This window comes from Pelobates fuscus, chromosome 8 (genome assembly GCF_036172605.1).
Source record: "Pelobates fuscus isolate aPelFus1 chromosome 8, aPelFus1.pri, whole genome shotgun sequence".
NCBI classification, from domain to species: domain Eukaryota; kingdom Metazoa; phylum Chordata; class Amphibia; order Anura; family Pelobatidae; genus Pelobates; species Pelobates fuscus.
In genome coordinates, this window is record NC_086324.1 from 179,488,713 (window position 1) to 179,501,603 (window position 12,891).

Here is a 12,891-nt window from a genome sequence, read left to right on the forward strand (position 1 = left end):
CACCCCAGCATCCGCCTCCTCGGCCCACCACCCCAGCATCCCCCTCCTCGGCCCACCACCCCAGCATCCCCCTCCTCGGCCCACCACCCCAGCATCCCCCTCCTCGGCCCACCACCCCAGCATCCCCCTCCTCGGCCCACCACCCCAGCATCCCCCTCCTCGGCCCACCACCCCAGCATCCCCCTCCTCGGCCCACCACCCCAGCATCCCCCTCCTCGGCCCACCACCCCAGCATCCCCCTCCTCGGCCCACCACCCCAGCATCCCCCTCCTCGGCCCACCACCCCAGCATCCCCCTCCTCGGCCCACCACCCCAGCATCCCCCTCCTCGGCCCACCACCCCAGCATCCCCCTCCTCGGCCCACCACCCCAGCATCCCCCTCCTCGGCCCACCACCCCAGTATCCCCCTCCTCGGCCCACCACCCCAGTATCCCCCTCCTCGGCCCACCACCCCAGTATCCCCCTCCTCGGCCCACCACCCCAGTATCCCCCTCCTCGGCCCACCACCCCAGTATCCCCCTCCTCGGCCCACCACCCCAGTATCCCCCTCCGCCTCCTCGGCCCACCACCCCAGAATCCTTTCTGCCTCTCGGTAAACCACCCCAGAATCCCTTCTGCACACCACCCCATTCAGGTCATTTCCAGCACTGGCTTCCCATGTTGGCACATCACTCGCAGCACATTATATTACCCCAACATCCACTTCCCAGCATACTAAAGATACCACTCATACTGAAAATGTCTCACCTGTGCATTCTTGTGGCCAACAGCAGAAGGGACAGAGCACCGTGAGGCCAGCTCTGAACTTGTGCTCTGTAAGGAAAAGGGTGGCTTAAATTTAAACATAATAGGTGGGAAAATTCCACCACACCACCACCGTCATCATATACTCACCTTGGGCTGAAAGGCCCCCTGAAGGGATCCGAATGAGACATTGGGAGGTAGAACAGGACTAAGAGCAGTGATAACTGGTGAATATGGTGGAAAAAACTGCATAAAAAAAAAAAAAAAAAGGAAAATAGTGTTAAGAGACAGTGTGAAGAATGTGGGAGCGCTGTGACACAGCTAGAATTAAACAAACCATAAAAAGTATGAAGAGGGGGACAGAAAGAAACCAGAGCTGAAAAACTTTAAAAACGGCCTGGGGAAAATAAAAAGAACCTGCCAGCACAGCTAACCGTATACTAGCGATACTTGGTTTCTAGTAACGGACAGTCCGGTTACGGTCGGAGAGAACTCCCTGTAAGACAATGTCTTTAATGAGCATGCCCAAGGACTGTAATCACTACAGACCACAGCGTTACTTTCAATTCTACGGTAAAATGTATTCTTTCACATTCATTTTTTTCCGAAAAAAAAAAAACGTTCAAAAATAGAAAAAAAACAAAAAAAAAAAACAAGGCCACATGAACATTAAATGGGATGGCCCACACGGCTATAAAACATTATGGATCATGGAGAGTGCCTGACACAATCCACGTTTCATTCACTAAACTGACAAATAACACTTTGATAGCTTTTTTCTAGTCTGGCTATTTGGGCTACAAATGACAATCCCCTTGTTCATAGCCTATAGTTCCCAGTTTAGAGAATTAACCCATAAGTCTGCAGAGAGCACTCCAATGAAATCTATCTTGAGGTGAGTGTGTGGCAGGTATAAGGGTCGATGGGAGTTTATTCAGCCATGGCTTGGCAAAGGCACCAGGAGTGCCCAGACGATGACTAGCATTAGTGGCTGAATAAACTGCCACAGACCTTTTTGTTAAACATCCCCAGAAATCACAGGAGGGAGTAGGGTCAGCATTCTGAATGCAATGCCACTAGGAGGCATAGAGGAGCAATCCGTGCACATTGTACTCACATTCTGTCTGTACAGACTTTCTATCTTAGCCGGATACTTCTCAAACTGAAATAAGAACAAGAGACACATGAAAGCAGTTTGAGAAGCAGGGGATATGACAGTAGGGAATGTGGGAGTGTAGGATTGGGCAGAGTCGGATTTAGGATTTCAGGTACCCAGTGGCTCTCACGTTTATATATACACTCACTGTTAGTGTCTGTGCATTTGGGAGAAGATTAAAAAGGTACACTTGTATCTTTACATTGCTAGAAAAACCAAATTAAAAGAGATCCCTCACATCTCACATCAGCAGTTTGCCAATTTGTTCCAGTTTGGGCTATAGTTGCTTACAAATCTGTTATTATATAATGCATCCCATACCGCTCTATTTGGTACAAATTGTTTGGAATTACCATAATGATTACTTTAGTCCATCTAACCCTTACAATATACACATCCGTTTATAAGGTCATAGTTAATAAATAATGGTCCTCCCTGTAGCTGTCAATTAATTCTTTGGAACTCATCTACAGGGAGTGCAGGACAACCCACCCACAGACGTAGCCCTGCCCTTCAGCACAGCAACCACACTGAATGCACTACTGCCATGGTTACTCAGGTTTTAGCACTGGATCGAAATGCTGATTGGCGCAGCGCCACATTTTGCCATGCATGTGAGAGCCTCCCAATGCTTTCCTAGGGGAAAGCACGTGATTGGTTAAGATTCTAAATTCTGACCATCTGGGCCAAAGAGGTTGGGAGTGGTGAGGAGATATGGAATAGGATAAGTTTGGGACCAGTGAGGCGATATGGAACAGGATATGGTTGGGATCGGTGAAGTGCTGGTAAGGAGATATGGAGTAGGACAAGGTTGGGATCGGTGAAGTGCTAGTGAGGAGATATGGAGTAGGACAAGGTTGGGATCGGTGAAGTGCTAGTGAGGAGATATGGAGTAGGACATGGTTGGGATCGGTGAAGTGCTAGTGAGGAGATATGGAATAGGACAAGGTTGGAATCGGTGAAGTGCTGGTGAGGAGATATGGAATAGGACAAGGTTGGGATCGGTGAAGTGCTAGTGAGGAGATATGGAATAGGATAAGGTTGGCATCGGTGAGGAGATATGGAGTAGGAGAAGGTTGGGAGTGTTGAGGTGCTGATGATGCTTCATATGTGATTGGCTAAAGACTTACTGTAGCTGAGCCAACGTTGTGGGGATATGGAGCGAAGTGCTGGTGGGTATGCTGGTGGGTATGTTGATGGTTGTGGTGGTGGAACTGGTACATAGGTCGGAGAGATGTACTTAAATCAGCTCCAGGTGCTGTCAGGAAGCGGGAACCAATATCTTGTGCCATCATATCATGTTCTAAAAAGAGAACAATTAAAAAGAGATGAAGAGAGCAGGCGCAAAGCCGCCTGCCCAGCATCCCCTCCCTAGTGGGAGCAGGAAAGCCCAACCAACATCCCCTCCACCTGTGTTGCCTGTAACATTTAAACCACCAACCCATTGGTGCCAGTCTGGATGCAAACTTACCAGATAAGACAGCAGTGACCGTGGATGAAGGATGTCCAGTGACCTGCAGTAGGGGAGGGGGCGGAGGCAGACCTGGAGAAGGTGCAAATAGGCCCATGTGACGATGCGAGGGTGGGCGTAGAGCAGAGGGGAAATTATGCGTTACCATGTGACCTGTCAGAGAAAGGGATGGAGTGGTGGGACGCTGAGATATGCGAGGTGCAGACACCGGCTTCGACACACTGCTCCGACCAGTACTAGAAGAGTCAGAGAAGGTGGTATAAAGGTTATAAGAAAACATTTAATTCTACAGCGCAGATAAAATGGCTTTGCCCCATCAGAACCCCATTCCCACTGATCTCATGTTATGTTGGCTTTTACCTGTTGTGGCCTGGATCTGGGGCTGATGTGGTGGGAATAGGTGCAAGCTGGGCTTTTGGGGATGCACTGGGCACCACAGAAGTTGGAGTACCGAGAGCTCTCCGGGGGGGAGCGGGAGACTGGCATGGTTTGGGCAAAATGGCTTCGCATTCCTGTTCCGGACTTCTTTCGCAACTTCTACTCAATCCAGAGATCTGCGATAGGACCAACAGTTTGAGCCGACCTCCAGAGAGAGGGGGAGATGCTGCAGAATGAGAGAACAGAAGAGCTAAGCCATGGAGAAAATAGAAGGAATGAAACAGCAAAGGAAAGAACAGAGAACATAGTATACCTGTGCTTGTGGACACGGTGAATGATACCGCCAAGTCATCGCCGGGAACCTACAAAAGAAGATTGACCAAAGAAACATTTGGAACAGGCAAACTAGAATTAACATTAAATAAACCTGTTTTTTTTTCCCAAATCACTTTTTTATTGAGACACAAGGTGTAAATACAGACTTTTATAGCAGTAGTACCACCATTGCATTGACATTGCATAAAAAAAAAAAACATGTATAATGTACAAGATAGGTTTGAATGTAGATTATGATCATACATTGAAAAGTTCAGCACTGTGAAGGTCTCATTTTAGGTTAATTTAACCCCTTTAGGACGGAGTCAATAGTGCACGTTCCGATCAAAACTAAACGTAAACAAAAACTGGAATTTGCGCTATATGTCTGTTCAACCGTAATTCACCTCTTTCACATTATATGCACCCACACTTATTATATATCATTTTGTTCAGGAGAAACAGGGCTTTAATTTATCATTAACTATTCATAGATGGATCATAAATTTGTTATGAAAAACATAAAAGAACATGAGAAAATTAGATTTTTTTATTTTTATTTCCGTCTGACATTTTAGCTGTGAATGTCATAATACTGCTAGGTTTTACTGCAAAAAAAATGCACATATTTGTAATCAGCAATGTCTCACGAGTACAACAGTACCCCCCATTAACAGGTTTTATGGTGTTTTGGAAAGTTACAGGGTCAAATATAGAACGTTCCATTTTCAAATTTAAATTTGCCACATTAGTTAGTTACCTTTGAGACAGTGTGGTAGCCCAGGAATGAGAATTACCCCCATTACTAATGGCATACCATTTGAAAAAGAAGACAACCCAAGGTATTGAACGTGGGGTATGTTTAGTCTTTTTTAGTAGCCACTTTAATCACAAACTCTGGCCAAAGTTAGCGATCATATTTGTTTTTGTGTGAAAAAAAAAAAAAAATTATGGCCAGTGTTTGTGACTAAGTGGCTACTAAGAAAGACTGGACATACCCCACTTGCAATACCTTAGGTTGTCTACTTTTGCAAATGGTATGCCATCATGGGGGTAATTCTCATTCCTGGGCTACCACACTGTCTCAAAGGTAACTAACTAATGTGGCAAATTTAAATTTGAAAATGGAACGTTCTATATAAGCATAAGCTCTCAAAGACAACATAACCAATCTGGCAAATTTCAATGTCAAAAACACCATAAAACCTGTACATAGGGGGTACTGTTATTCTCGGGAGACTTCACTAAACACAAATATTAGTGTTTTAAAACAGTAAAACATATTACAACAATAATATAGTCCATAAAAGTGCCGTTCGTTTGTAAAAAAAAATGCAAAAAAAAACTTCACTTTTACTGAAAATATCATCGTTGTAATACAATTTACCAGTTTGAAACACTAATATTTGAGTTCAGTGAAGTCTCCCGAGTAAAACAGTACCCCCTATGTACAGGTTTTATGGTGTCTTGGAGAGTTACATGGTCAAATATAGTGCTTGCAAATTAAATTCTCTGCACTTTCTCCCTGTGTTGTCAGGCATGCCAATCAAATTTTAATTAATTAAAATTAATTACCGTATTTATCGGCGTATAACACGCACCTCATTTTAAGAAGGAAATTCCCCTCCCCTTCCATAGTATTCTCCCCCCCCTCATCCCATAGTATTCTCCCCCCCTTCCCATAGTATTCTACCCCCCTTCCCATAGTATTCTACCCCCCTTCCCATAGTATTCTACCCCCCTTCCCATAGTATTCTACCCCCCTTCCCATAGTATTCTCCCCCCCCTCCCATAGTATTCTCCCCCCCCTCCCATAGTATTCTCCCCCCCCCTCCCATAGTATTCCCCCCCCCTTCCCATTAGCATTCTCCCCCCCCCTCCCATTAGCATTCACCCCCCCCTTCCCATTAGCATTCACCCCCCCCTTCCCATTAGCATTCTCCCCCCCCCTCCCATTAGCATTCACCCCCCCCTTCCCATTAGCATTCACCCCCCCCTTCCCATTAGCATTCACCCCCCCCTTCCCATTAGCATTCACCCCCCCCTTCCCATTAGCATTCTCCCCCCCCCCCTCCCATTAGCATTCTCCCCCCCCCCTCCCATTAGCATTCTCCCCCCCCCCCTCCCATTAGCATTCTCCCCCCCCCCCTCCCATTAGCATTCTCCCCCCCCCCTCCCATTAGCATTCTCCCCCCCCCCCTCCCATTAGCATTCTCCCCCCCCCCTCCCATTAGCATTCTCCCCCCCTCCCCTTGTCCCATTGTGCACTTTCCCTTGTCCCATAATTACTTACCTGTCTTGAAGCGTGGGCCGGCTTCACAGCGCTCACCGCGGTACAGGAACTTCAATTTCAGGTTCCGGTTTCCGGCGGGACTGAAAGGAAGTGTGCACACTTCCCTTCAGTCCCGCCGGAAACCGGAACCTGAAATTGAAGTTCCAGTACCACGGTGCGCGCTGAACACCGGCCCACGCTTCAAGACAGGTAAGTAAATATGGGATATCGGCGTATAACACGCACCCATCATTTTCCCCCTATTTTCAGGGAGAAAAGGTGCATGTTATACGCCGATAAATATGGTAATTAAAGCTATAGGGGGCCACTTTTGCCGTGGGAGGGCTGTCTGGCGGTCCTCCCGAAGCGGAGCGCCGGGACGGTAAGTATTTCTGAGGCTCCAGGGCTCATTGCCGTTACGGCAAGGGGAGGGAGAGGAACGGGAACCCTTGCTAGGTCCACTTATTCCAGTAACGGCTTTAAATCCCTTATAATGTGGGACGGCATAGAACGTAATAACGGCGTTAAGGGGTTAAGAGTCACGAGAAACAGGAAGAACATAACTGAAGGATACAATTAAGAAGTTAAACATGAAAGATTAAACCCAGCTGTTCATTAGCAAACACCAGCTCCCCACAAACTAAAATTCAAACTCACACAAGGCTCTGATCAGTAGTGTTGTTGTCTCAGGTGAGTGAACTACTATTACATATTAAAGGACCACTCTAGGCACCCAGACCACTTCAGCTTAATGAAGTGGTCTGGGTGCCAGGTCCAGCTAGGGTTAACCCATTTTTTTTTATAAACATAGCAGTTTCAGAGAAACTGCTATGTTTATTAATGGGTTAAGCCTTCCCCCTAATCCTCTAGTGGCTGTCTCATTGACAGCCGCTAGAGGCGCTTGCGTGATTCTTACTGTGAAAATCACAGTGAGAGCACACAAGCGTCCATAGGAAAGCATTGTAAATGCTTTCCTATGCGACCGGCTGAATACGCGCGCAGCTCTTGCCGCGCGTGCGCATTCAGCCGACGGGGCGGAATGGAGGAGGAAGCGCTGGAAAAAGGTCAGTTTTTACCCCTTTTCCCCTTTCCAGAGCCGGGCGGGAGGGGGACCCTGAGGGTGGGGGCACCCTCAGGGCACTCTAGTGCCAGGAAAACGAGTATGTTTTCCTGGCACTAGAGTGGTCCTTTAAGTATGGCACATTAAATGGTGCACCCGAGGGGTCAAGCAACTTCATGCACCACATGCGACTATGTTTTTATTGTTTACCCGATACCCATGCTTACTACTGGAGTCTCACATCGAGACTGAGTCCCATCGACTTTTAGTGGGCTTCTCCGCTGAACCCAGGCCTTCGTAAGAGCCGGCATACAGTTCCCATTGCTCCGGTTTCTTGTGGCACCATAAGCTGCATCTCGAATAGCTGTGTTCACAGAGTGGCAGCGTTGGTACATTCTCCGAGGGTGTAGGATTTGCTGTGTGGTTATACCCCTCGAGGCCTTCAGTCTGGGAATACGGGTCCTGGGCAATATGGATGTCTGGGCATGTTTGTTCCGGCGCTTAGGTATGGGCTTGCTTTGATGCTTTGGATCAGGCGTGGAGCCCTCAGAAGCAGGGGGTGAGTAGTATTGCTTGGTTACACCCAGTCGCCTCTCCTCAAGCCTGCACCAGAATTCCATGCGGCCCTGTGAGAGTGGATTCCATTGGGTATGGTGTGAGGTCTTTCGCCTGCCATCTTGGTTCCCGCCGAAGCATGTGCGGAGTCGCAGTGCCACCAGCACTGGGGCCGGGATAAGCCCACCGGCAAGGGGTGGGGGGGAAGGGGTGGGGAACGGGAACCCTTGCTATGTCCACTTATTCCAGTAGGATAGCCAGCAGGAAGATCGACCGCATTCTCCATGCCAGCACCCACAAATAACCCGCAGTTGCGTGTTGAGTCCAGGCTGCTCATTGTCCATCGGCAAAACTGCGAGCGATGCAGAGTATTGCCAGCTTCTAGATGGCTGGGTTTGGTGAGGCAAACGTCCAGATTAAGGAACTTCAGTAGCTTTTCATACGGAGCCTCACTGCCGGGCTCCATGTGGGGCAACCCAGAAGTGATTTCTCCGGGGGAGCGATCACCCAGCAGCAAGGAGGGGTACTGCAATACCATCAGAGCGGCTGGAAGCGATCATGATCGCTTCCGTCGCTCTAATTCGCTGCGGACGTATCAGGTACGTCCGCGGTCCTTAAGGACTGTTCTTTTTGTCGGATGTACCCGACATGTCCGCGGTCTGGAAGGGGTTAAAGGACTGGAGGCTAAGGGAGAGTCTGAATGCATAGAGTAGGAAATTAGATAGTAATAGGGCAGCTCTTGAAATTCTTACAGATGAGAGTTGGCACAGCGGGAATAAGCAGATGAGAGAATTGCTTTGAAAGGAAATGACAAGCGGTATATTTGCTGAGTAATAAGGAAGTCTAGTGAGGAGTGGAGTTAGTGAGGGCTTTGTAGGTTAGTGTTGGCAGTTGAAATGGGAACCTGAAGGGTACAGGAAGCCAATCTAACAATTGGCAAAGGGGTGAGGTATGGGAGTAGCGGTCAGTCATATAGTTGTGCCAGGCGACAGCATTAACTACAGACTAAAGGGGAGCAATGTAAGCTAAAGTAAGTTGCAATAGTCAACTTGGGTAATGAGCTGCTATATTTCGTATCTTGAAAAAGGCAAAATGTGGGCAATATTTTTAATGTAGAAGTTACAGGATTTTGAGAAAAGGTAAAACTGGAGTGAGAAAACAAAAAAAAAAATTCAACAATTACCTGCTCATCACAGCTGCTCTCAGCATCACACTGCAAGAAAACAGAGTCAGAATGTGAGCAGGTTTAGCAAATACAGCATGAGGGAAGAATAGAAAATACAGCATGAGGGAAGAAGAAGAGAATGGGGGAATAGGAAATGTATATAGTGAGAAACAGGATTCGCTCTGTTTATACACTATATAAATCCATAGATAGAAGCAGGGCTCGCTCTGTTTATACACTATATAAATCCATAGATAGATAGAAGCAGGGCTCGCTCTGTTTATACACTATATAAATCCATAGATAGAAGCAGGGCTTGCTCTGTTTATACACTATATAAATCCATAGATAGATAGAAGCAGGGCTCGCTCTGTTTATACACTATATAAATCCATAGATAGATAGAAGCAGGGCTTGCTCTGTTTATACACTATATAAATCCATAGATAGTTAGAAGCAGGGCTCGCTCTGTTTATACACTATATAAATCCATAGATAGATAGAAGCAGGGCTCGCTCTGTTTATACACTATATAAATCCATAGATAGATAGAAGCAGGGCTCGCTCTGTTTATACACTATATAAATCCATAGATAGATAGCAGCAGGGCTCGCTCTGTTTATACACTATATAAATCCATAGATAGATAGAAGCAGGGCTCGCTCTGTTTATACACTATATAAATCCATAGATAGATAGAAGCAGGGCTCGCTCTGTTTATACACTATATAAATCCATAGATAGATAGAAGCAGGGCTCGCTCTGTTTATACCCTATATAAATCCATAGATAGATAGAAGCAGGGCTCGCTCTGTTTATACACTATATGAATCCATAGATAGATAGAAGCAGGGCTCGCTCTGTTTATACACTATATAAATCCATAGATAGAAGCAGGACTCGCTCTGTTTATACACTATATAAATCCATAGATAGATAGAAGCAGGGCTCGCTCTGTTTATACACTATATAAATCCATAGATAGATAGAAGCAGGGCTCGCTCTGTTTATACACTATATAAATCCATAGATAGATAGAAGCAGGGCTTGCTCTGTTTATACACTATATAAATCCATAGATAGATAGAAGCAGGGCTCGCTCTGTTTATACACTATATAAATCCATAGATAGAAGCAGGACTCGCTCTGTTTATACACTATATAAATCCATAGATAGATAGAAGCAGGACTCGCTCTGTTTATACACTATATAAATCCATAGATAGATAGAAGCAGGGCTCGCTCTGTTTATACACTATATAAATCCATAGATAGATAGAAGCAGGGCTCGCTCTGTTTATACACTATATAAATCCATAGATAGATAGAAGCAGGGCTTGCTCTGTTTATACACTATATAAATCCATAGATAGATAGAAGCAGGGCTCGCTCTGTTTATACACTATATAAATCCATAGATAGAAGCTGGGCTCGATCTGTTTATACACTATATAAATCCATAGATAGATAGATAGAAGCAGGGCTCGCTCTGTTTATACACTATATAAATCCATAGATAGATAGACGCAGGACTCGCTCTGTTTATACACTATATAAATCCATAGTTGTTTAGAAGCAGGGCTCGCTCTGTTTATACACTATATAAATCCATAGTTGTTTAGAAGCAGGGCTCGCTCTGTTTATACACTATATAAATCCATAGATAGAAGCAGGGCTCGCTCTGTTTATACACTATATAAATCCATAGATAGAAGCAGGGCTCACTCTGTTTATACACTATATGAATCCATAGATAGAAGCAGGGCTCGCTCTGTTTATACACTATATAAATCCATAGATAGAAGCAGGGCTCGCTCTGTTTATACACTATATAAATCCATAGATAGAAGCATGGATCGCTCTGTTTATACACTATATAAATCCATAGATGGATAGAAGCAGGGCTCGCTCTGTTTATACACTATATAAATCCATAGATAGAAGCAGGGCTCGCTCTGTTTATACACTATATAAATCCATAGATAGAAGCAGGGCTCGCTCTGTTTATACACTATATAAATCCATAGATAGATAGAAGCAGGACTCGCTCTGTGTATACACTATATAAATCCATAGATAGATAGAAGCAGGACTCGCTCTGTTTATACACTATATAAATCCATAGATAGAAGCAGGGCTCGCTCTGTTTATACACTATATAAATCCATAGATAGAAGCAGGGCTCGCTCTGTTTATACACTATATAAATCCATAGATAGAAGCAGGGCTCACTCTGTTTATACACTATATAAATCCATAGATAGAAGCAGGGTTGGCTCTGTTTATACACTATATAAATCCATAGATAGAAGCAGGGTTGGCTCTGTTTATACACTATATAAATCCATAGATAGAAGCAGGGCTCTCTCTGTTTATACACTATATAAATCCATAGATAGAAGCAGGGCTCGCTCTGTTTATACACTATATAAATCCATAGATAGAAGCAGGACTCGCTCTGTTTATACACTATATAAATCCATAGATAGATAGATAGAAGCAGGGCTCACTCTGTTTATACACTATATAAATCCATAGATAGATAGAAGCAGGGCTCGCTCTGTTTATACACTATATAAATCCATAGATAGATAGATAGAAGCAGGACTCGCTCTGTGTATACACTATATAAATCCATAGATAGAAGCAGGGATCGCTCTGTTTATACACTATATAAATCCATAGATAGATAGAAGCAGGGCTCGCTCTGTTTATACACTATATAAATCCATAGATAGTTAGAAGCAGGGCTCGCTCTGTTTATACACTATATAAACCCATAGATAGATAGATAGAAGCAGGACTCGCTCTGTTTATACACTATATAAATCCATAGATAGTTAGAAGCAGGGCTCGCTCTGTTTATACGCTATATAAATCCATAGATAGATAGAAGCAGGGCTCGCTCTGTTTATACACTATATAAATCCATAGATAGTTAGAAGCAGGGCTCACTCTGTTTATACACTATATAAATCCATAGATAGAAGCAGGACTCGCTCTGTTTATACACTATATAAATCCATAGATAGATAGAAGCAGGGCTCGCTCTGTTTATACACTATATAAATCCATAGATAGATAGAAGCAGGGCTCGCTCTGTTTATACACTATATAAATCCATAGATAGATAGAAGCAGGGCTCGCTCTGTTTATACACTATATAAATCCATAGATAGAAGCAGGGCTCGCTCTGTTTATACACTATATAAATCCATAGATAGAAGCAGGACTCACTCTGTTTATACACTATATAAATCCATAGATAGATAGATAGAAGCAGGGCTCGCTCTGTTTATACACTATATAAATCCATAGATAGAAGCAGGGCACACTCTGTTTATACACTATATAAATCCATAGATAGATAGAAGCAGGGCTCGCTCTGTTTATACACTATATAAATCCATAGATAGAAGCAGGGCTCGCTCTGTTTATACACTATATAAATCCATAGATAGATAGAAGCAGGGCTCGCTCTGTTTATACACTATATAAATCCATAGATAGAAGCTGGGCTCGATCTGTTTATACACTATATAAATCCATAGATAGATAGATAGAAGCAGGGCTCGCTCTGTTTATACACTATATAAATCCATAGATAGATAGACGCAGGACTCGCTCTGTTTATACACTATATAAATCCATAGTTGTTTAGAAGCAGGGCTCGCTCTGTTTATACACTATATAAATCCATAGTTGTTTAGAAGCAGGGCTCGCTCTGTTTATACACTATATAAATCCATAGATAGAAGCAGGGCTCGCTCTGTTT

General features: G+C 44.6%; 1 protein-coding gene across 2 annotated transcripts in view; it reads right to left on the reverse strand.

Moving 5' to 3' along the window:
- The window catches only part of FBRS (fibrosin), a 43,697-nt gene that overhangs the window by 6,677 nt on the left and 24,129 nt on the right, over positions 1-12,891 (reverse strand). For both annotated transcript variants that reach the window (XM_063430931.1, XM_063430930.1), the window contains 8 exons: positions 9,135-9,164; positions 4,063-4,111; positions 3,732-3,975; positions 3,372-3,607; positions 3,031-3,203; positions 1,862-1,906; positions 895-990; positions 748-813 (listed from right to left, as the gene is read on the reverse strand). In XM_063430931.1, the coding sequence (XP_063287001.1) occupies positions 748-813; positions 895-990; positions 1,862-1,906; positions 3,031-3,203; positions 3,372-3,607; positions 3,732-3,975; positions 4,063-4,111; positions 9,135-9,164 (939 nt within the window). The remainder of the gene's footprint in view (positions 1-747; positions 814-894; positions 991-1,861; positions 1,907-3,030; positions 3,204-3,371; positions 3,608-3,731; positions 3,976-4,062; positions 4,112-9,134; positions 9,165-12,891) is intronic.